Consider the following 23,708-nt stretch of genomic DNA (forward strand, 5'->3'; position numbering starts at 1 on the left):
CTTTGATTTATGTGCCAGCCTTCCCACCAGGGCACAGTGGCTGCTCTGAGAACCATTCTAGCCATGTCGCCCCTGAGCCTCTCCTTGAGGCGGGGCTCACGGAGGAGACTCCCAGCCCCCCACCTGCCACTTGCCCGGGGAGATGGCTCACAAGTCCTGGGAGCTCATCAGTGCCACTGCATCGCACATACATTTCTTGGCACAGAAACGACTGGAAATGAAATTTGCGCTGAGGTGCTGTGGGGACAGAGCCAGGAGAGCAGTTTCCAGGCTCTCTGCCTCACGAGGAAAGGTACTGGCTCAGATAGTAGATGGCCATCAGCTGTGACTAGTTGGCCATCAGCTGTTACCGGTCAGCCATTAGCCACTGATATAACTGCCGTGGCTAAGCTGGCAACAGCAGAGTGTAGTTAGCAAGTGGGATCTGTTGGCAGAGAAACAGACAGTGGATTGCAGATCGTGTGGCTCCTGCTTCCTGTGTCTCCAGCCCAGCCGCCAGCGAGAATATAGAGGTATGACTCTCGTATCTATGGCTCCGTGGGTGTTCCTTTTTGGCCTCACCATGTCCTGCGTTCTTATGTGGGGAGCGGGAGCCGAGACCCCGCATGACAGGTACCGTGACACACCCCTGTGATTGCACAGCTGAAAGTGGGGGGCATACAGTCCCACAGACCCCGCACTCATGCGGCTGATCTGCCCTCCCACAGACACCTGTCATGTAGAGGGCGGGACACACGCTCACCTGCACAGGAACACAGCCCTAGAACCCACGCTCTGCACACCATGTGAGCACACGTACATGGGCACACACTCACACGTGTGTCTCCTTCCTCACATGCCCACTCACCCAGTGCTCAGAGAAGCACACATCCAACACACACGGCCCTGATCCCGGGGTCCAGGCAGGGCAGACAGGCCTTTGAATCGCACGGGTCGGGGCTGGTCCCCCCAGGGCCAGGGTCAAGGCAGAGTCAGTGCAGCAGTTGTTCAGGATGTGATCCCAGGGAGGGTGCTCTGTGCCCTGGGGCCCCTGAGAGCCTGGGTCACTCAGCTCAGAGGTGTGGCTGGAGGGGCAGGAGGCTCCCGCCCTGACTGGTGGAGAGAGGCCCTGCGTGGGGCCAGCACGGAGCCAGCAGCCAGGCACGTCCTCCCCAGTGTCTACAGGGACACCCAGGATGGCAGGGCTCAGTGCCTGGCCACTGCTGTGCCCAGACCAGCTCACCTCTGCCTGCAGGGGCTGAACTGCTTGTGGTTTGGGGTTTATTCGGTTGCTCTTGGATCATGTGATCCCCCCTGCACCAATTGCTGTGGCTAAGTGGGAGGGGTAATCTGACTGGGGAGATGAGGGTGTGTCAGGTGGCCAAGGTGGGAGGGGCTGTCTCCAAAAAACAGGGAGTGGGCAGACAAAGCCCACTGACCTCTTGGGTAGAACCAACACTTCTGAGGGTGCCTCACAGTAGCCTGTTACAAGTTTGGGGGCCTCCCCATGCTGCCTCCAGCATGGCCCCCTTCTTTCCTCCCTCCCCACCAGTGACGCCCTGCTTTCCATGCCATGACCAGGCAGGACCCCAGTCCTGGGGCCCTCAGTCAGCTTTTCCTGCTGAAGCGCACAGTTGTGGGTGGACAGCTCTAGGGGCCAGAAGAACGAGACCCCATGGCTGACCTTGGCTGACCTTGGAGAGCAGGCATAGGAACTGCAAGGTCCTGACCCAAGATAACCCAGAAGCATTGCCTGGGCCCAGAGGCATTGTAGCTGTCCCTGTCCTACAGACTGACATGAGGCCCATGGCCTCCGGGGCCATTCCTAACCCCAGGGGACGTGTGGCTGCTGATGGCAGTCAAGGAGCCTGAGAGGCTCTGGGTGCATTTCACAAACCCATCTCCTGTCTTGGCCTTGGTTTTCTCATCTGTAGAATGGGGCAAGCCCACCGGCCTTTTTCACGGAGCCAGTGTGAGGGCTGAGTATTCTTCCACAGTGATGTGGACAGTGTCTGTGGGGATTCCCCAGAGTGTTGGAGCTGATGGGGGCGGCTAGAGGCAGAGGGCAGGTCTCCCCAGGGCAGCCCTGCCAGGACAGGCTCTCAGGCAGGAAGACCACGTGTCCACGCTCAGCTGGGAGATAATTTCAGAGGTGCTGGGCTCCTTGGGCCTGGCCTGGCCCAGCCCAACCCTATGGAGAGGCGAGGCCAGATGCACACGGGATGCTCGAGGGCCTGCGCTGCCTGTCTGCTTCCTTCGTGCTGACAGGACACTCATCAGACAGGCTCCTGGCTGACATCTGGCCCAGTCAGTTAATCTAAACAGAAAACAGTGGGAAAAATTGTTCCCATCTTTTCAGAAACTGCAGGCACATGTGGACCCTCGTCATTGTGTCTGGAACGTCCTGCTCTGTGCATCCTAGGTTTCAAGGGAGGCAGGGTGTATCCAAGACACACCTACTGTACCCCTACTGTGTGCAGCGTCAGCTGCAGGCATGGATGTGGGGATGCCCCCAGGCCCTGGGGGGTTGGGGACAGCCTGGAGAGCTCCTGCCCACCCTGCATAGGTGTGTCCTGCCTCCTGGGACCCCAGGAGCCAGCGTGACATGTTCAAATGCTGACCCCACTGCAGCCACGTGGCCCTGGGCAATTCTCTGGGCTCAGCTTCCGCCTCTGTGTCATGAGAGATGACTGTCCCCATTAAAGGTTGGTGCTCTGTCACTGCCATTTCCAGGAGCGTGTACCCAGAGCTCCATGCTACCCACAGGCGCTGGGCGGCCTGGACACAGGAGGGTGTTTTGCTTGGAAGGCGGTGGGGGCGCATAGAGGGGTGTGGGGGTGTAGGGGTCACGGAAGGCGCTGGAGGCCCCCTGGGGCCCATGGGTGAGCATGCTGATCTGTGTGCACACAAACAGCTGACAGGTGACACGCTGTGGCTGTGGCATGGTGAGGGCCCAGTGACCCTCCCGGGGAAGGCGCAGGAGGGTCGCCATCTCATGGGCAGCCTCCTCGTGGTGCTGTCATCAGCTGGTGCCGGCATTCAACATGGACTGCAGAGGGAAGTTGCATAAAGTTCAAATGTTCCCACCCAATTTCCTTTTCTTTCTAAAAACGGCATAGCCGCGTGGCCTCTGTTTATTATGAATCTCATACCGCAAGTCTCAGTTGAGTGAACTCACATTTTATCTGGACGCTGGGCCTGAAGTCGCCTAGAGCTGGCAGAAATGTAATTGCACAAAAGCACACGAGGGCGGTTAATTTGTAAGGACAGCAGCGTGGCCTGGCAAGCTATGCCTTTGGTTCCAGTTCTGAGAAGCTGGTTTTTCCAGAACAGCAAAGCGGTGGACAAGGCCCATTTACCTAAGACACAGTTGGTATTTTTAACGGGGTGAAAATGTAATTTTTCAAATGTTTATGGATTGTTAATTTGGCAGAACACAAAATCAAATTACAGGTAACAGACTGCATTTGCACTTTCCATTTCCTGGTTCCTCATGAAGGAAGGAATTACTGTGAAGGCCATGAAGCCCTGATCCCCATGGGGGACGGGCAGCTGGCGGGGTCCTTGATGCTCAGGCATGGAATGGTGGCCATAGCTCGTGGGCAGAGGGGCCTTGGGGTCTGATTACCTCCAGGCTAGCAAGGCCCCTGGACTGGGGCAGACCTGCCTGCTCGGACAGCTCTGTGAGGCCTCTCTAAGCCCCCGTGTCCCCATCTGTGAAATGGAGCCATGTGGCTGCCCAGTCCCTGCTCACAGGGCTAGGGACCTGGCAGGAGACAGGGAGTGATACTGGAAAAACAGCCATGTTCCGATGTTGTGGTGGGGTGGGAGGCCTTGGGAGGAGAGCTGCAGCTCTGGGGAGATGACAGTGAGCAGCTCCGCAGCCCCACACTGCCCTCAGCACCTGTATGTGTGTCCTGGGTCCCTGAACTCAGTTTCACGAGCACAGGATGGGACAGGCCAGGGAGAAAGGCTTGGGGACAAGAGCAGGAGTGTGTAGTGTGTGTGCTCAAGTAAGTCAGCTGGTATGGAGGTCATATTAATCAAGGTAAAGTGCCCAGAACATGGGAGGTGATTGTTCTGCAAGAGTTCCACATATCAAGAAAGAAAGAAGAAAGAAAAGAAAGAAAGACACAAACGCAGGAGATGCATTTCAAAGGCTCAAGAGATGGGATGTCTGGGCCTGGACTTGGGGGCTGGGAGAGCAGCCTGGGGTCTTCTTGTGCCTTTCTCCCTTCCTGCACCTCCCCCTCCAGCCACGTCGGGCTTCCGGTCTATTCTGCAAACCCCCACCCAACTCCTTTCCACCACGGGGTTTCCACTTGCTGCCCCCACCACCTAAATGCCCTTTCCTTTGGCACAACTGCCCTTGCCCACCCTGGGAGGGCCCTGCCCTCACACACTTAGTTGTTGCCCCCACCCTGTTACCCCCAACTCAACACCCTGTGCAGGGCTGGCCTCCCAGCTGCATGGGGTGTGAAACTGCGTGTACTGAGTCACTGGGACACAGTCGGTGGCTCTGGTTCCTTATTGCGCCACAGCACAAAGGATGGGGCTCACGAATGTTTGTTGATTGAATGAACAAACAGCCCCCAGATCTGCTCAATACAGGGAGGAAGGAATTTGAAGAGAAATGAGGCCTTTTTATTTGCTGCCCTGGGTGGGGTGGGGGACGACCAGGGGCCAAGGACAGCAGCTTGGTGTAAAGGGAAGGGTCCATCTATGGGCACTGTCAGCCTCCCTGGGGAGACCCGCAGTCCAGGCAGGAGGGTGTCATCTGAGGCCGGTTTGCACTCCGAGCCTCCCAGGCTGCCATCCTGCGGCCCTCTCCCTGGCCTGTGGGGAGGCTGACTGTGGTGGGTGCCCCACCTCTCAAGGAGACTCAGGGTGGGTCCCTCGCTCCTGCAGCCTCCAGCTCTAGAAGACCCCTGATGCCGACAGCTCTGTAAGGAGGGGCCCCGCACAGTCTCAGGGTGGCTTGGGAGGAGGGTCCCCAGCCTGGACGCCGTCAAGCTGGGGAACTTTGCATGGTAGCAATTTGCACAAACTCCCCTAACTCCCGCCTCCAACTTTGTTAATGGAAACCTGGTGATCCATAACCGTGTGTGGCAGACATCTGCTCGGGGTAATGTGCTAATGTGCATATCGGTGATCAATCAGCAGATTTGCAAGGGAGGCATAAAGTATTTAATTATAATTACGCAGGGTGAGTCTGCGTGTGGTGGCGACATTTGAATAGGTCAGAGCCAGCTCTCACCCCGCTGTGTTGTTTGGTATTAAATGCCACTCACTCTGAGGGCTGGGAGCCCTTCTGAAGTCGCAGGATATCACACACAGGCAAATTGAAAATGTCCCTTCGCTTTTAAAAACATGATTGATATCCTTTGCAAAACAAATGTTACACCTTGTAGTGCACAGATCTCACCGCTGGTGCCACCCCTCTGTTCGCCGCAGCCCAGGGGGCGTCTGTGCAGGAGGACGTGCCAGTCAAAGCCTGGCTCCTGCCAAGGCCGCCCCCCTTGCCAAGACTGGGGCCCTTAGAGATTGTCTCTTTCGGGCAGAGGGTTTTTCTGCTCTCACTCAGGCTTCACTCACCAGAGTTAAATGCAGGAAAAGAGCAAGAACCCGAAAGACAAAATGAAAAATTTTATTTGCTCAGTTGGTAGCAGAAAAATATACCTTCAGAGACTCTGGGTGCCGTGTAGTTACATACAGTAGCACCTGCATCGTCTCTCCATCTAAAGTACATCTGGTATAGTTGAAAACACTGCTTCTAGCACAATCAACACAGGGATATAAATAGGAGGAATGCAGACAGATACTACATATGCCTACTGCGCGCACACACGTGCATCCTCCATTCTGAGCTGGGACAAACCACAGCACAAAGGAAGTGTTAGGAGCCCATCCCCTGAGCCACACGCCTGTACCCTGAGCCTGGGCCCGCTGTGCTGCAGAGCCCCATCTGCAGAATGGGGATGAGAGCCACACCAGCTACCAGGGCTGCTTTGCAGACAGCTAGCGTCCGGGCTCAGCACCAGGCCTGGTGGGCAGTGACCTTGGCAGAGGTCTGGCAGCTAGCTTTTGCAAAGGAGAGGTGTTCTCTGAGTTACCGGCATTTGTGCCGCTTTCAGGAGGGCCATTTGAGACACCGCTCCTCTCCTCCTGTGAGGTTGGCAAGGCCTGGCCAGGCTGCTGGCGCCGGCGGGCGGGGACTGGGCCCATCACCAACATTCTAAGGACCAGCCTTCTCCCTCTGCTCAAACAACTAAAGGAGCACGTGGAGTCTATTTACAGGTGAAGGAATGAAATGCCAAGCCTTCCGAATCAGTAGTGAAGCTCACTAAGCCAGCCTTTTGCATGATGGGTCTGGCACAGCGGCCTGCCTGCATTTTCTCCCAGCCCATCTTGCAGAGTTTCCAGGAAGCAAGACAGTCCCAGGCCAGACAGCAGCCTCCCTGAGTGCATTTTTGCTGTTTACAAAATTAGCCAATCATTGTCACCTAGTGAATCAGATTAGGTATAATCCATACTAATGTTCAAATTAAGTCATGGAAAGCAATTAACTCTGCCAAAATGGGCTGGTGAAAAATGATAAGATTGGTCAAATAGTTTCACTGTGCATAATTGTGTTTTTAAAATGCTGGTCTCTACACAGTAATTAAATAATTTACATTTCAAATGGACTGTACCACCTCCATTGTGCACTTCCTAATTGCACATCTCAGCAGAATGGCGTTTCTCTACCACCTGCTATGCAACGTCTGCTTTCTGGGGACACCAGCTGGCTGTGACCTGCCAGGACAGGGGCTTACCTCTCTCACAAGAATCAAGAAAAGTGAGCTTTGCCTCCAAGTTGTCCCAAATGTGGACCCCTCTTTCTCTCTCCGTCTTGCCCTCCCCTCCTCCTGCCCTTTCTTCTTTCCTCCCTCCTCTTTCTTTCCTTCTTTCCTTCCTTCCTTCATAAAAAAGTGCATGGGATTTCTTAAACGATCAATGTTCTGCCCACAATACAAGATGCATTTGTCACTTCCAATCACATCACCAACACAGAGACACAGTCAAAAATCTTGGGGCAACATTCAGGGGTCAGTTAGGCTGTGACTTCAGTGTTTGTACTTTCTTATTACTTTTATCTCTAAGGAGACGCTCACCAATGCCACACTGTCTGTCGTTCACCGTCAGCTTCCAGGATATGGCAGTCCGTGAAGCAAATTCTCAGAGACCGGTAAAGCAGTGTTACCTTGATTCTGAGTGAACGTGACACTGAAGCCGTGTTCGTATTCCTCGCGCAGGATTTCTAGAGCAAACCTTAAGTCAAACAGGAACCCAGTGAGTTTTCCTGCAAGGAAACATTTTTTTCTGAAAGGATGAAGCTCCAGCCCGACCACCAGCAGCCAGCGCGAGCTCAGCTCCTTTCCCTCCAGCCCAGGCTGTTCCCACATGGAGCGGGAGTCTGCACACGTTCAGAAGATGTGGGCAAAACCTCACTTCCTGGTTTGGCTGAAGTCACCCAGAAGACCCAGGCTGCTTGGGTGCCAGCCACCAGGGAGCTGACAGCCTCAGCCCCCCTCACATTGTCCAAAAGTGGAGATTCATTTGTTGGGCCTCCTGCGGGGGGTGGGGCGACCTGAGCTCAGGAAAGGGGTGGGGGCAGGAGAGGATGTAGTCTATGCTGAACTTGACCCCCTTGTGTGGCCCTTTCCCCGGGGCAGCGGGGCTGTGGGCAGGTGGCTGGCAGCGAAGCGCCGGGGACCCCTGGGCGTTGGCGGGCTCTGGCGGCCCCTGGGTCCCCTCGGCGCCGCTCTCACACGCCCCTCTCGGCCCTTCGCGCCTCGGGCCGCGCCGCCGGCGCCGGCGCCGGTAGTTGCCATTCTCGAAGAGGTCGAGCAGGGACTCGCAGCCGCAGGCGAACGTCCAGTAGCTGCCCTTGCCTTTCTCGTGGCCCTCGGTCCGAGGCACCTGTGCGAGCGACAGGGGCTCAGCGGGGCTGGCTGCCGGTGCGCCCGGCAGCATCTGGGCTCGCGTAGGACGTTGGGGGTGGCGTTGCTCACGCAGCAAGTGGAGGAAACCCAGTCTGAGAACCAACTTTCCAGCAGCTGCCGCCGTAAATCCCGCCCCCCCTCCGCCCAAATCAGGAATGACATGGCCCCGGTGTCACCAAGGCTGGGACACTCGGGCCGCTGGGGTGGGGGAGGGGTGCCTCACCTTGACGAAGCAGCTGTTGAGGGACAGGTTGTGGCGGATGGAGTTCTGCCAGGCGCGCTGGTTGGCGCGGTAATAGGGGAACTTGCCCATGATGAAGTCGTAGATGCCCGACAGGGTCACCCTGCCTGCGGGGCTCTGCTGAATGGCCATTGCGATCAGCGCGATGTAGCTGCAAACAGGGCGCGTCAGGCCACGCTGGGGGTGGGGGGGTGCCCACAGACAGGTGCAGTGACCCCCCCGGCCAGCCCTTCGCGAGCACAGGTTCCCTCCGGAGGTGCCTGGGGGTGTTGGACGTGGTGCGCGCAGGGGGAGTGACCCGCCGGAGTCCTCCCTCCCCACTGCATTCCAGATCCCAGAAGCTCGCCGTCAGCCGTGGAGTCCCCTCAGGGACGTTGAGAGGACCTTCTCTGGCTACCTCTAAACGCGTGGAGGACAGGGTCCCTTCTCTGAGCCCCAACCGAGAGAAGAAAGCCCTCCCTCTGCCCCAGGCAGGTCCTGGCTGCCCGAACTCCCTGCGGAGGAAGGTCGCTGTCCCCCGCGGCCCCCCGCCACCGATCCCCGAGGTCACCTGTACGCGGGCCGCGTGAGCCGCTTTTCCTCGTCGGAGCTGCCCGCCGGGTAGTCCGCGTCATAATTGAAGCAATTGTAAGGATACTGCGAGCTGTCAAACATCGTGGCACGCCCAGCGCCTGCGGGGACCTCTGCTGAGCTGCCACCTCCTCCGCGCCGCCCGCCGGCTCTGCAGGTCTGTACGGAGCTCCTCGCCCGCAGAGACCGGCAGCGTCTGTACTACGGGATACTCTACGCCCAAACTGGGAACCTGGGCTTCTGGGGTCCCTTCACCCGCCCCCACCCAGTTCTCTTGTATCCAATCCCTGCGCGGGGGAGGCCCCAGCCACCGTTAAAGCGGAGGAGGGGAGTGGCGCAGGGCTCTCGGTGACCCTCCGACAGGACGCAGGAGGCGGGAGGAGGCAGCTGCACGCTGGGTGGTCTAACGGGCGGGGACAGCCACCCGCTGCCTCCCCTCCCCGCTCCGTGCGCCTTGCTGCTGCGCGGGCCCCAGAGTACAGGGCAGAGCTCGCTGGGTCCCCGGAGCCAGGGCTAGAGGTCCTCGCCGGCTCCCTGAACTGGCAGACTTCTCCTGGGGGCTCCCAGGTCCGTGCTCCCTGGGCCCACCCGGAGATACTTAGATTCTTCCCATGCACGTAGGTCCCTGGAGTGGACGCAGGCTGCCAGAACCCAGCTGGAGCCAGGCCACAGATAGGACCCGGGCTTTCACCCCTCCGCTGCCAGGCTCAGCCCAGCCTCCTTCCGTCCCTGAGCAGGGGGGTCCAGGCAGGATGGGTGGGCCCAGCGGGTGTGGCCCGCCTGGGGCAGGGCTCCTCCAGAGACATAGGCCAACACTTCCTGCAGCGTCCTGTGTCCCCGCAGTGCTGTGTGTCACAACCCAGAAGTGTGCCTCCTCCAGGGGCCCCCAGGCCAGGCTCTGAGCCCAGAGGTGAGGCGTACTCTCTAACCAAGCTTGCACTGGCCTGGGCAGCCAAGCCACTGCTTCCCTGGGCCTCCTGGTGCCAAAGCTCCCATTCCTTGTATGGGGCAGTGTGTGTGTGTGGGGGGGAGGCGTGGCATGCAGAAGAGAAGGGACATTGGGAAATTTTAGGAAAAAGAAGGGTAAGTCCTTGGGTGGGGGGTGTTTCACAGTGGATGTGCCACCAAAACGTATTTCCATAAATAACCTGCAGAATTCTGATGGTATGCCATGTTTGTGAGTCTGTGTAAGGCCAGGAAGCCTGAATAGTCTTCTCCAGAAAATTCTCCCTTTACCTCTGAAATGACCTGTGCTCAGTCTAGCCAGTGGGTCCCAGGAGGGCCAGATGCCCACTGTCCTTGGTGAAGAATGGCACCAGGTCCCTCGGAAACAGCAGGTCAGCCGTGCAATCACCGCTCTGCCCTGGGGCTGGGGCTGTCCGGCTTCTGTTTGCCGCCTGAGGCCCACTCGAGTGCAAACATATCTGGAGGCTCCCTGTCATCCCCTCTGTCAGACGGCAAAATTAACAACACTGCAACGTAGGGACAAAATGATATGGCCCCTCTCACAGTTTTCTTAAAAAATAAACATACAACTACCAAAGCACCTGGCAATAGTACTCCTGGGAATTTATCCCAGGGAAGGTCACACACATACTCCTAGCAGCTTTGTTTGTCATCTCCCCAAGCTGGGGTCAGTCCAGATGTCCACCAGCAGAGAAATGGCTGAACAAGCTGTGCCCACCCACACCACGGGACACTACCCAGCAACTCAAAGGAACCAGCTGCAACTCAGTGACACAAGGTGAATCTCAGGCTGAGTGAAAAGAATCCAGTCTCCAAAGGTTACACACATAGGGTGCCATGTATACGCCACTCTTGGAATGACAAACTGACAAAGTGGAGAACAGGTCCACAGTTGTCAGGGGCTGGGAGGAGGGGGACAGGAGGGAAGTGGTCGTGGCTGTGAAAGGTGACACGAGAGGCCCTGAAACGCTCTGCGTCCACACAGCATGAGTGTCGACATCCTGGTCCTAGTGTCACACTAGGGTTTGGCCAGATGTTGTCATTGGGGAAACGGGGGAGAAGGTGCATGGGGTTTGCTTTATTTCTTACAGCTGCGTGGAACCTACACTTATCTTAAAAGTAAGTTTAATTAAAAAATCCTGTAGTGGTTTTGGAGCCCCTCCTTCCCTACCTCTTCATATTGTGGTTATGGAAGCTGAACCCCAAAATGCCAAAGCAGTGAGAATGAACTTCCGAGATGAGCAATAGGGGTGCAGAGTGAGGATTTGTGCCAAAGGAGAGAGTGCCGTCACCTCCCCATGGCTTGGGGTTTTGTTTGCAGAATTGCAATGCCCACACCCACTTACCTGCCAGCCCCTACTCTTCTCTCCTCTCCTCTCCTCTCTCTACTTCCTTCCATCAAGCTTCAGGTGAACTTTCCGAGAGCCTAGGTTCCGGGAGCCCCAGGGTCAGGCAGAAGCAGAAGAAGATGTGGCAGGACCTGGAGGAGCCCCAGGCCCAGCCCTGTCCCAGCCTGCACCAGTGAGCGCGTGCACTTGGCTTAAAGTAAGGACACGGAACCCTTGTCAGATATAAAGTGACAGCTGCTACTTCACTCCAGCCTTCCCAATCTGGGGGAATGCCTCCTGGGGCCAACCCAAACCCAACTTTGTGGGGAGGGGAATTTCAAGTTGGCATCGCCTGGAACCCCCATGTTCTCCATCTGACCTCTCCAGGTAAAGCCATCTCCCTGAGGCACAGGCTGTGCCTGGCACATTCTGCACTTTACACATCCCATTCACGCCAATCCAGTCTCTGAAGATGGTCCCTTCCCTTGTAAAGGCTGCACATGAGACCCTTAGGGGAACAGACGACACTCATGCCAGGCCCTACTCCACAGATGGTGGAGATCACAGCCCGACTTTGCAAGCAGTTCTAACTTAAGCTCTTTCATTACCAAAAGGCAGGGGCTAATGGAAAACACTGAAGTTAAAATAGAATGACACAGAAGCCATGCCTCCCTTCCTGGCTGCAGCCTGGGCTCCTTTGTTTGGGATGGGCATTGGCCCCTAATCCCATGATGCACTTTATAAGTCCCCCGCCTGGAGGAATCCTGCCACTTGTGCAAAGTTGGTAGACACATTCAATGGGATGGTAGTTCTGCTGGACTGTTTGTTGGGTGCAGGCCAGGGTGCCCTTCAGACAATGCCAGTGGGCCTGGTCCTTCACACCTGGGAGGCTTGGGGTCACCTGCCTGCTGCTTTCACACCCACCAATATGGAAGAGCAGTTTACTTGAGCTCAACAAAGACAGACGCCACCACAGAGGACACAAGGTCTCCAGAGCGACCTTTGCACTCACCTTCAGTTGGCCACTCATGAGCAGGAGACCAAACATCACCCAGTGTCTTGTTTGTGTCCACACGATGTCATGCACCACTGGGCTTCTGTCATGTGTGAACTCACGCAGCCCATCGCCCGCTGCAGCAAAGCCAGGTCCTCAGAGGCCCACAGCCGTGACTGGCAAAGCCGGCGTGTCAGGCAGGCCTTTCGCCTCTCTCAAAAAAGGGTCTGGAGGAAGTCGCCCTAAATCAGAGACAGTGATGACGTCTGAGGAGAGAAGCAGCCATAGAGGTTAGATTCTTATAAGGACAATGTGTTTCTTGTGTAATAAAAATGACTTATGAATTCACATTGATTTCTGTAATATTTCCTATTGCTGTGTGACCAACTGCCAGACTTAGTGGCTTAACCTACCGCCCACTTATTAGCTCACAGCTCTGTGGTCAGAAGGAGGAGGCACAGGACAGGGCACTCCCACCACCCTCACAGCAGAAAAAGTGGAAATCTGCACAATTACCACTTCTCTTGAGTCGGTCAGAGCTAAGGTTGCAGGGCAGGCACCTCCCAGGACAGTTGGTCAGAGGCTCGCCCCCACAGCCAGAGACTGGCACCACCTGGGCTCGCGAGCATACAGACCAGGAGGCGGGAGCAGGGGCTTTGCACAGCAGGCAGTTCCCAGACACCTCCCTGGACGTGCGGGAGAAAGCGGGGAGCAGGCGGTGGTCTGGGAGCCTGCCCACATGTCCGGCCTGGGGGCATTGCAGCAGCTGCAAATAAGCCACCCCCCTCCACTGTATGCAGAGGGTGTGGTAGGGGCTTCTGAAGCATTAAAGGAGAGAACCTTAAAAATGGACGGTGGAGAAAACAGCACAAGTTCTCCACTTATTTAATTGAATAGAAAACGAATGTCGGTTAGTTACAAAATCTTTCTAATGAATTTTGGTTTCTTGGATGTCTGAACCATTTACTTGACTACTTCTAAAAATAACTTATTGGGTCAATTCTCAGAGAAACCCAAAAAGGCAGAGTAAATACTGGGCCTGCGTCCTTCCATGAACACATTCAAATTACAACTAAATTATAGAACAACCAACCTTGAGAACCATCTGAAGCCAAACAGAAGTCCTATATCTAAAAATATAAAGATGCCACGTTGAGACTGGCAGGGGGGTGGAGACATGAAACGGGCCCACACCTGTGTGTGGTGGTTGAGAATCAGGAAAGATATCTCAGCCGCAGAGGTTCCCCCCTAGAAGAATGAGGGATCCCAGCCCCACACCGGCCTCCCCAGCTCAGAGCACTGGCGCCGGGAAGAGGAGCCCCCACAACATCTGACTGAAAAACAGTGGAGATTCGGGTGGGACGGAAGGCGGTGGGAAATCCAGCTGTCCTCTTAAAGGCCTGCCCGCGCACAGACTCAGTTGCTCGCACGCACTCACCTTGGGCTCCAGAGGAGGGATGGTGACCCGGGGGCTGTCAGAGACACATGGGAGCAGACTCAGGTGTGTGGCTGCGGGGTCAGGACTGGAGGACGGTCAGCATTTTCCCTTCTCCAGGGCAGCCCGCAGGCAGGCACCATTTTCTGTGTCGAGCCCGCCCCCTACGCTTACGGCCAAATTGGAATCTGATTGGCCTGGTGAGCTCTGGGGCTCTGCCCTGCTGACTCACTGGGACCCCATCCCACCCAATTCCCCCAGTGCCAGGGAGCAGCCAGCCCTGCCCACACTGCACTCTTTATGAAAACTATTGAAGTCTATGGGACCCAGGCAGGCAGCAACTGACCTCGGTGTGCTCTGAGCCTTTTGCTGAGTAGCTCCAAGCTCAGCACTGGCACCAAACCAGAATTTACATTACCTGGTGACCAAAGCTCTTCCTACTCTAGTGTCTCCCTGAGACCCTGCTTCACCTAACTCGCATACTGCACAAGGCTTTATCAGTCACTGAACCTTATGGGAGTGTCCTGGCTTTTTGTGGAGCTGCCCCAGGCTTGGTTCTGGTGGCAGACGTCCTCAGTGTGGCCTCTCCCACGCACCTCCACATTTGGCACAGGCGGTGAACAACTGCAGATCATTTTGTAGCTCCTACCAGATAGTCCCCAGCTAGTCACAGGCAGTGGGTGACCTGGGCCTGCACCAGAGCCCCTCCCAAGAGGCCCCAGAACAAGCATACCTGGAGGTTGGCTTCAGACCACGTCAGAGCACCACCTAATTAGCCCCACAAGCAGCACACACAAACGGTGGTCTCAACAGGCACCAGAGTCCATTGGGGCAAATCCCACTCAGTGGAGTAAATCCCCCCGCACAGCCGCCCATAAGCTGTGTACCTGGCCAAACCCCACAGCCAATCAGTCTGAGGGTCAATCTCATCCACTGATGTGCCAATAGCAACCAACGCTCAAGTATAACAGGAGGGACCACACAACCCGCTCAAGGGACACTCCTGGGGCACCTGGAGCAGGTGACCAGGGAGATTGTGCCAGGGCCCCATAGGGCACCTACTACATGAGGCCACCTGGCCAAGACTGAGAGACATAGCAGATCTACCTCATACATAGAAACAAACACAGAGAGGCAGCCAAAATGAGGAAACAAAGAAATATGTCCGAAATAAAAGAATAGAAAAAAACTCCAGAAAAAGCACTAAATGAAATAGAGGCAAGCAACCTACCAGAGGCAGAGTTCAAAACACTGGTTATAAGGATGCTCAAGGAACTTAGTGAGAACTTCAACAGAGAGATAGCAGCATAAAAATGGAGATAGAGACCATAAAAAAAAAAAAAAAAAAAAAAACTAGACAGAAGTGAAGAAAACAATAACTGAAATGAAGAATGCACTAGAAGGAACCATCCAGAGACTAGATGAAGCAGAGGATCGAATCAGCAACTTGGAAGACAAGGTAGCAGAAAACACCCAATCAGAACAACAAAAAGAAAAAAGAATCCAAAAAACTGAGGCTAGTTGAAGAGGCCTCTGGGACAACATGAAGCGTAATAACATTTGCATCTCAGGGTATCAGAAGGAGAAGAGAGAGAGCAAGGGATTGAGAATCTATTTGAAGAAATAATGACTGAAAACTTCCCTAACCTGGTGAAGGAAATAGATATTGAAGCCCAGGAAGCACAGAGAGTCCCAAACAGCATGAACCCAAACGGGCCGACACCAAGACACATTATAATTACAATGGCAAAGGCTAAAGACAAAGAGAATCCTAAAAGCAGCAAGAGAAAGGCAACTAGTAACTTATAAGGGAGCCCCCATAAGACTGTCAGCTGATTTCTCAACAGAAACTTTGCAGGCTGGAAGGGATTGGCAAGAAATAGTCAAAGTGATGCAAAGTAAGGACTTACAACCAAGACTACTTTACCTAGCAAAGCTATCATTTAGAACCAAGGGACAGATAAAGAGTGTCCCAAATAAGAAACAGCTAACAGAGTTAGAGGGACTTCTTTAAGATGGGGAAAAAACATCAAAATTATGAATAATAAAATGGCAATAGCTACATCTCTATCAACAGTTGCTTTCAATGTAAATGGATTAAATGCTCCACTCCAAAGACAATGAGAGAGCTGAATGGATAAGAAAACAGACCCTTACATATGCTGCCTACAAGAGACTCACTTCAGATTGAAAGGCACAAAGAGATGGAAAGTAAAGGGATACAAAAAGATATTAAATGAAAACGGAAATGAAAGAATAGAAAGATCTGGGATAGCAATACGTATACCAGATAAAATAGACTGTAAAACAAAGGCTATAACAAGAGGCAAAGAAGGACCCAGCAATCCCACTTCTCAGAAACCCAAAACGCTACTTCGAGGGGACATGTAAATGTATATGTTCATTGTAGCATTATTTACAATGGCCAAGATGTGGAGGCAGGCTGGGTGTCTGTTGATGGAAGAATGAAGAAAGAGGAGGTGGGACATATGTACAATGGAATATTGCTCGGCCATGGGAGGGAATGGGCTCTTGCCATCTGCAGCGGCACAGGTGGACCTGGAGGGTACTGTGCTGAGTGGAGTATGTCAGACAGAGAAAGACAGATGCAATGTGATTTCACTTTTATGTGGAATCTAAAGAACAAAATAAACAAAACAGAAACATAGTAATAGATACAGAGAACAATTTGATGGTTGCCAGATGGGAGGGAGGTTGAGGTGGGTGGAAAAAGAGGAAGGGATTAAGAAGTACAAATTGGTTGTTACACAGTAGTCATGGGGACGTAGGGTACAGCAAAAGGAATGTAGTTAATAATATTGTAATAACCATGTGTGGTGGCAGAGGGGTACTAGATTTATTGGGGTGATAGATGGGAGAGGACAGGGTGAAAAAGGTGAAGGCATTAAGAAGTATAAATTGGTAGTTACTATATAGTCATGGGGATATAAAGTAAAGCATAAGGGAATATAGTCAATAATATGGTGATAACTATGTATAGAGCCAGGTGGGTACTAGACTAGTCAGGGGGATCACATCTTAAATTACATGAATGTCTAACCACTATGCTGTGCACTGAAATTAATCTAAAATATTGTCAACTGTAACTGAAAAATTAAAAAGGAGGGGGTAAAGGTGAAGGGGACTAAGAGGTCCAAATTTCCAGGTATAGAACAAGTAAGTCATGGGGATGTGATGTACAGCATAGGGAAATATAGTCAATAATATTGCGATAGCATGGGACAGTGTCAGATGGTTGCTGGACTTATGGTGACCACTTCTGCAGGTATATAAATGTTGAATAACTATCGTGTACCCCTGAAACATAATATTGTATGTTAGCTATACAGTGGTAGCTTGGTTTTCAAATGTTCAGGAAGACCATTCAAGTTCTGAAACGTTTGAAAACTGAGGCACAGTTTCCCCATAGAAAGTAATGCAAAATGGATTAATCCATTCCAGACATTTAAAACCAATCCCTAAAACTGCAAATTTAGCATGAATTTTACTACCTAATGATACCATAGATCCATAAAATTTATGGCGTTAATAAACCGAAATGTTCGTCAACAGAGATATTCGAAAACCGAGGTACCACTGTATTTTAATAAAAATCTTTAAAAATAATAAATAAATAAAACATTAATTTTGGGCCTGGCAGTGAAAAGGAAGGCTCCTCTGATCTTTATCCAAAAATGTCCTTAAAAGACTACTAATACTGATAGCATCGGCAGCCAGCGGAGACAGCGGTGTTCTAAGATATTTTCACAGATACTGACTTCTGTACTTCTCAGCTCTGGTCGCCTCTGCCCTGGGGAGGCGGGTCTCGCTTTTCTCAGGCTCTCCTCTAGGTGGTGCATGGCGACCAGTCATGGGCAGTGTCCCCTGGTGCCGACGTCCCCAGAGCCCTCCCCAGGATAGCAGGGACTGCAGGCCCCTGTCTCAGTGTAGTTGGGGAACCTGCAAGCTGCAGTCCTGGGACATACAGGGGCTTAGGGTAGGGCTGGCTGACTGGAGCTCCCACAGCGACCTACGCGGGCTGCCCTTGACCGAGGTTGAGGCACTGCTGTGCGCCACACCACCACCCCCATTCCAGCAGCTGGCCCCCAGGGCCCCTCCCCTGCGCCTCTCCCCACGTGTCCCATTAAAGTCATGAGGCCAGGAGCTAGCCCCGTCCCTCTGAGATGGGATGGGCTCAGCTCCCAGTCCCCAGAAGGCACGGCTGCCAGGCTGGCAGTTCCACCAGCCCCCAAATGCCTTCCTTCCAAATGCCAGCTCTGAGACTAAGAAAGCCCCCTTTGTGCAAATGGGGACCCACTTCTCGTCCCCCTCCCCATACACAGCGGCTTTGGAACCCTGCTCTCCTGACAAAAGTCTCTTCCTTGTCCCCTAACCAGGCCGCCCTCCACCCCGCGCCACGTACCTTCTCTGCTTACCTGCTTCTGGTAAGGCCCCTTTTGGGTGGACAGTGATTTATGGAGGGGAGTTTTCCGTGGTGACTGCTGTGGGAGGGACAGGCTGAGTGTGAGTCTGCGCTGGGTGGCCGTTGGGGGCCACTTAGCTAAGGCATCACCCCCAGGAGGGTGGCCTGGGCTCCCCTACTTCTGGACCACCTGGGAGCCTGACAAGGGCGCCGAGGCCCCTCCACCTACATGGGCCTAGGTTTTGGGCAACTGGCTCCCAGGTGACTGAGAGGCAGGTACATTTGGGGAGCCACCAGAGAGGGCCAGGCAGCCCCACTGTCCACAAAGTGGTCTTTGCCACTCTTCTCTTCAGGACACAAGTGCGTGTCCTTTGTCCATCTCAGATTTCAGGATGGAGGCCGGGAAATGGGGGTGTGCCCACCCACCTGCATTCCCACAGCCCCTTCACACAGTTTGTCCCCTGGGGCCCACGGGGCAGGGATCACGCATGAGTCCCCACTTAGGAATTGACTTACCTGTTCATTAACTTACGTTATTCAGGAAGTGGCCTCTGTCCTCAGAGCCTCCCTGAGCTCCCGCCAGGGGCCACCCCCTCCTGCTTGCCTCTTGAGTCTTGCAGGCCAGATGATGGAGGGGTTCTGTTTTCATCTCTTCCTCAGCTGTGTTTGTAAAGCATGTTTGAAGTCTTACCCACACACGCTCTCCTAGGCCCCTCTGGCAAAATGTTGTCCTACTTGACAACTCTCATGGGAAATCACACTTTCCCCAGGAGGAATTTAATTGAAAACCCTTTTTCTTCATGTCGTTCCAGATCCGTTGGCCCAGTCTCATCCCCTCCCCACGCCCCTCTATGTCACGCGGTTTTACTGGAGCCCTGGGTGGGAAGGCTGGTCTGGGCTTGCTGGGTTTATGTTCGTGGCAACTGCAGTGTGGAGTGTGTCTCTTGACTTTGAAGATGGAAATATTTGATTGGATTCTGAAGACAGAAAGTGTGTGGGGGGGTCTGGTGTGACAGGACTCATCCAGAGGTTAGGCAAATAGGGGTCTCAAATGTTACTCACTCCGGGTTGAATTTAGGAAAGTCATTTCCCCAGTCCGGGCCTCGGTTTAGACAGCTGTAAAGTGGGCGCAATGTGATCGTGATTCCTACCCACACAGCAGTTGAGAGGAACAAAGAGCGCATGGCAGCCATGGGCCTTGAAAGCCGTGGGTGTGTGGTGGTACTGATCATGGCGTGGGGGCCTGGCTGGTCTCCACCTTGTCCGTCTCCCAGCTCACACGCTGACTGACTCCATCCCCCCCATCCAGACGCTTTAACTGCATTTTGAATTTGTATCAATTTGATACAAATGAACACAGTGTAAAAAGTCTTAAATAACACTACCCATAACATCATGAAAAAGGGTAGAACTTTGCTCCTTCCCACCGTGTCCCATTTCTGTAGCAAAAACCCAGGGAGGGGCTGGTGACTGAGGCCAGAGGGGAGCTGATGCGAGGTGTGCTGGTGGGTTAGTAACAAGCAAGCAGGTGACTCAGCTGGGCTGAGCCAGCACATGAGCGTCAGGCAGGAAGACGGGGTGGGGACAGGCTTTTGGGGGCCAGTGTGTCCCATCACCCCATTTACTTCCTTTGGAGACTCTCTGCAGCATGACGCGCATGACAGCTTGGCCGTGCTGGTCAGCCTGCCTTCCCTGAGCTCAGCCCGGGCGGCCTCGGGATCCAGGTGAGGGTTCAAACACAGGCTGTGCTGTTCCAGGAACCTAAACTTATTTGTGGGCAGAATGACTTACCTCCCGAGCCTCCATTTCCCTGTCTGTAACATGAGAGGACCGTGGAGCTGACCCAGCAGTTCAGCTCTAGACCAGAAATACTGCACAGGGACTGCTTTGCATGGAGAACGGGTGGGTGAGGACAGCCGAACAAGAGGTAGGGGCTGTGACTTCTGGAGCTCTCTGCCCCGGGGATGCTCATGCTTTGAGAACACTGGGGGACGGCCCATCACGGTGCCCTGCACCCAAACGCAGGAGATACTCTCGGTGACTGTGGGAATGAGCCTCCCAGGCTCTCTGAGGCAGGATTTTGGGCCTGGGGCCAGCGGGGGGGGGGGGGGGGGGGCACTTGGGAGCTCCTGGGCCAGCCTCGGCTCAGAGCAGCGCCTGTGCCTGCCCTTCCTGCAGCCACTGCTGTCTCGGCTCCAGCTTGGTAAACACGCGTGCCCACCTGATGCCACCCTCTGGAGCCGGCCTGTGGTTTGGGGATGTCACGCACTCCCAGAGTTGGCCACATCAGGAGCAGAAAGGCAGCAGGCCCCTCACCTTTGCAGAGAGCCCAGGCCTTACTGCAAGGCCCTCCTCTCAGCCCAGGTGCCCCCCCACCCTGGCACCTTGAAGGCTGGGGCCTCCACCATGCCCAGTGCCTGATTTTCTGAGGGTAGGCGGGCAGGCAGCTGAAGCCCCCAACACATGTTTGCTGTATCTTTATTGCACTTTATCACATTGCAAACTGTTCCACAAAAACGCAGCAAGGTTGAGCCTGCTGCCACAGCCGCACAGGACCCGCGTGAGGCATTTGCACCAGGTGTGCAGAGCGCAGGTTCAGCTACGGCCTCCGCCAACACCGGAAAGTCCCGGCGCTGCAGGGCGGGGTGCAGAGGCCGGAGAACCGGGGGCACAAGTGTCCGCCTGTGGGTGTGCGTGTCCATGAAGTGACTACCACCAGGGGCCTCCTGCAGCCTCTGCCGGGACGCTCGGGCCTGCGAGTGTGGCCCACGGAAGGGAGAAGAGTTTTTATTTGAAGTCAGGTCCAGAGCATGAGGACCTTCACGGCGACTTGCCGAGGGGCAGTGGCCTCCTTGTGTGAACTTGGTGGGTGGTCTGGGCTCTCTGCTTATATCGTCAAATCCGTGTGTAAATACAAAATCTAAGTAAAGGCTTCCCTTCCACACAAAAGGGTGGATCGCCTGCCGCCAGACTGCCTCTGTCCTGAGCACAGAGCGCCCCCTCCCCAGCCTCTTCTGGTCTTGAAAACGCGGCAGATGTGTCCTGTGGGACCCACCGCCAATGGGCCGCGTGTTCCCGAGGTCCCCAGCTCACAGCGCAGGCGCACGTGCCCCTCCGCAGCGCAGGCCAGCGGCTCGCGGTCACTACCTCTGGGTGGAGCCTCTGTGCTCAGCGTCCAGGTCGTCGTGCACGACGCTGTGCAGCCCGTCCTTCTCCACGCAGCCCCCCACGGCGCGCAGCACCACGCGCAGCCGCCGGTCCAGGGCGTCCAGGTGCGGCCGGTACAGCACGGGGGCCACCCGGTCCTTCCACAGGGACTCCGCCATCAGCAGGCTCAGCTTGTACTCCTCCCGGGCCAGGAGCTGCAGCCGCAGGTAGGTGGACTTCCTGACCCTGCGGGGTCACAGAGGGCAGGACATGCGGGAGGGGGAAGGGGCTCAGCTGCTGCAACCCAGGTGCGCGTGTGCAGGGATCAAGTGCCTCACTGGCTCTAAGCGAGGTGGTCCTGCTCCGGCCCCTGCCGCTCCAGGCACAGCACGGAGGGCAGCACCTTGCAGGACGGGTGGCCCTGTGAGACCCAGCGAGGCGCTCACCTGGGAGACAGACCTGAGCTGGGCTGTCTGAGCGGGGTGGACACTGAGATACCCACCTTGGGAAGCACAGGTGGTTTTGCCCCACAGCCTGTGCCTCCAGCTAAAAGGAGGAAAGGGTTTGGGAGCCCTGTGGAGGGTAGCAGAGTGGCACAGGGAGCAGAACTGTTGTCTGGGCCTTGCGTCTTCCACCTGTAGATGGGCTGTTAGGGTGACAAGGAGCTGAGTCCCTGGACGGGCTGTGGACTCCTGGAGCTGGAGCCTCAGGGAGCTGGCTGGGGTGTGACCCCTGAGCCGCTGTGAGCAGGGGCGGGGCTGTGGGTCCCACTGGGGCTTGGACGCCCTCCTATGGCTGAGGTGGGCACGGGAAGTTCTGCCTGACCTATGGCTGTGGCAGTTTCTCACATTTGGCAGGTGACAGGACCAGGGGCTCCTTGGAGGGTGGAGGAGGGGAGGGGGGACGTACCTGCAGCACTGCTGTAAAGGCACAAGAATGGAAAGCTCATCGTGCGAATATTTTCCAAACCTGCTGGAAGAAGAGCAGAACTGTCGAGCATGCGACACACAGGAGGACGGCCGAACACACAGGCCATGGCCCGGACGCTATGGGGGCAGCAGCACCGCGTGAACAGCACCTGTGGGGGTCCGGCTGGGCTGCGAGGGCTCTGGGGCTGGCAGTGTGGCCTAGCCCCTGCTCCCTAGCCCCAGAGGCAGGGCCTGGGATGAAGTGAGTGCCTGACAGCAGCCTGGTGTTCTGGCCACTGGACTGAACAGAAGCTCACAAATGCAGGGTGCTGGGCAGGCTGGGGGAGGACCCAGCCTGCAGGGGAGAGGGGTCAGCTGGGGTCAGCTGGGGTCAGCCGGCAGCAGCTTCTACAGCTGGAGTGCGTGACCTACACACTAAACCGTCCAGGTGCCCAGAGCTGATTTCTCTGAGGCCGCAGGGACTTGCAGCTTGAACCTTCTGGAATGGGGTACCCTACACGCATACACCCTACGCTATGCATTGGGCAGGTCAGGGCTGGCTGGTGGCCCCGGGCTCTCCTGGTGGGGCAGCATGGACCATTTGTCCCAGCGAGCTGGTCGCAGACGCCAGCGTGCGGGCAGAATGCCCCTGCCTGCTCCTTGCAGCCCTGCTCTCCTAGGCCAGCATCTTCTCCGGGCCTCAATTTCCCCAGGGCAACATGAGGATACAACAGGACCCAGGTTACTGTGAGAATCAGGTGGAATGATGTCACAGAGGCTTCCTGCCTCAGGAGCTCCATTTACCAGAACCCTGCAGCACACAGGACCTCTGAGGACGGCCACGTCCCTCCCCACAGAGAGCCTGCTCCTCCTGGTCTAGGCTGCACCACCGGAAGGCGGCACACGGCCAGCTTTTCGCTGTGTCTGGAAGGACAAGAGCAGGGCTTACCCTCTTCCGTTGTCTAAGTGGATAATAAACGTCTCGTTCCCAAACTTCTCAAAAGTCTCATAGTGATGGCGGTCCATGTTTCCTGTGGAGAGAAGCAAACCCGGCCGCAGCTGAATGTCTGTGTGGGGCTTGGAGGTGGTGTCCCTCCCAGCAGAGTCTGACCTTGAGCTGCAGTAACGGAGTAAAGGCAGGGACCTGGCCCTCCACACGTGGCCTGATGCCCAGAGCTCTGGGCAGATACCCCCCGTGCAGGCCCGGTAGCCCGCCAGACATACCCATGAGGAAATCGAAGATGGTCATGTCCATGATGTCCAGGATGCGTCGGCCACTGTCGTAGGGGGGCGTCTGCTTCACCTCCTCGCAGTAGTCAGGGTCCACCTCCCACCTGCAGGGAAGCGGTGTAAGAGGGCCCAATCCTTCTGGGGCTGCCCAGCTCTGTGCAGCGAGATTTGTGCACAGTAAGAAGGGCTGGGGAAAAGCTATCTCTATAGAACAAAGTGTCTGCAGATGGATGTGCACCAGCGGTGGGCCAAGGCTGCATTAACAGGAGTATGGGGTGGGGAGGTGAGACTGTCTGTGCCTTGTGGTGCCACCAGCCTGGATGCCAGGTGTTTAGAGGGTCACTGTTAAGAAACTGGGCGTGGACACGACACTCACAAGGTCTCAGTGTCTAGAAGAGTGGGATGTCTTTTGCACAAGGAACAAGGAGGGCTGGAGGGAGCAAACGCCCTGTACAAACTCTGAGGGGCTGTGTGCAGAGTCCAGCAGGCAGGGCAGCAGCAC

The 23,708-nt window shown here is 55.4% G+C and overlaps 2 protein-coding genes across 4 annotated transcripts in view; both read right to left on the reverse strand.

The window, feature by feature from the left end:
• Positions 1-6,912: 6,912 nt before the first annotated feature.
• Positions 6,913-19,997, reverse strand: FOXL3 (forkhead box L3). 2 transcript variants are annotated; one of them, XM_019747509.3, is made up of 4 exons: positions 12,082-19,997; positions 8,756-11,280; positions 8,188-8,356; positions 6,913-7,941 (listed from the first exon to the last, which is right to left on the reverse strand). In XM_019747509.3, the coding sequence occupies exons 2-4, from the start codon at positions 8,857-8,859 to the stop codon at positions 7,552-7,554; spliced, it is 663 nt and encodes a 220-aa protein (XP_019603068.2). In that variant the 5' UTR covers positions 8,860-11,280; positions 12,082-19,997; the 3' UTR covers positions 6,913-7,551. The 2 variants fall into 2 exon arrangements, with proteins under 2 accessions (XP_019603068.2, XP_074170182.1); XM_074314081.2 differs by having other exon boundaries at positions 8,756-19,997.
• Positions 19,998-20,383: 386 nt separating this feature from the next.
• The window catches only part of FAM20C (FAM20C golgi associated secretory pathway kinase), a 35,047-nt gene continuing 31,722 nt past the window's right edge, over positions 20,384-23,708 (reverse strand). Inside the window, exons 7-10 of one of the 2 annotated variants that reach the window (XM_019747478.3) lie at positions 23,201-23,310; positions 22,926-23,007; positions 21,978-22,037; positions 20,384-21,314 (exon numbers count right to left, since the gene is read on the reverse strand). In XM_019747478.3, the coding sequence (XP_019603037.3) occupies positions 21,065-21,314; positions 21,978-22,037; positions 22,926-23,007; positions 23,201-23,310 (502 nt within the window). In that variant the 3' untranslated portion in view covers positions 20,384-21,064. Of the gene's footprint in view, positions 21,315-21,977; positions 22,041-22,925; positions 23,008-23,200; positions 23,311-23,708 lie in introns of both variants that reach the window. The other variant, XM_019747477.3, reaches the window with a different exon arrangement.

The sequence above is a fragment of the Rhinolophus sinicus genome, chromosome 5 (assembly GCF_057876585.1).
Source record: "Rhinolophus sinicus isolate RSI-liver-muscle chromosome 5, RSI-T2T, whole genome shotgun sequence".
Classification (NCBI taxonomy): domain Eukaryota; kingdom Metazoa; phylum Chordata; class Mammalia; order Chiroptera; family Rhinolophidae; genus Rhinolophus; species Rhinolophus sinicus.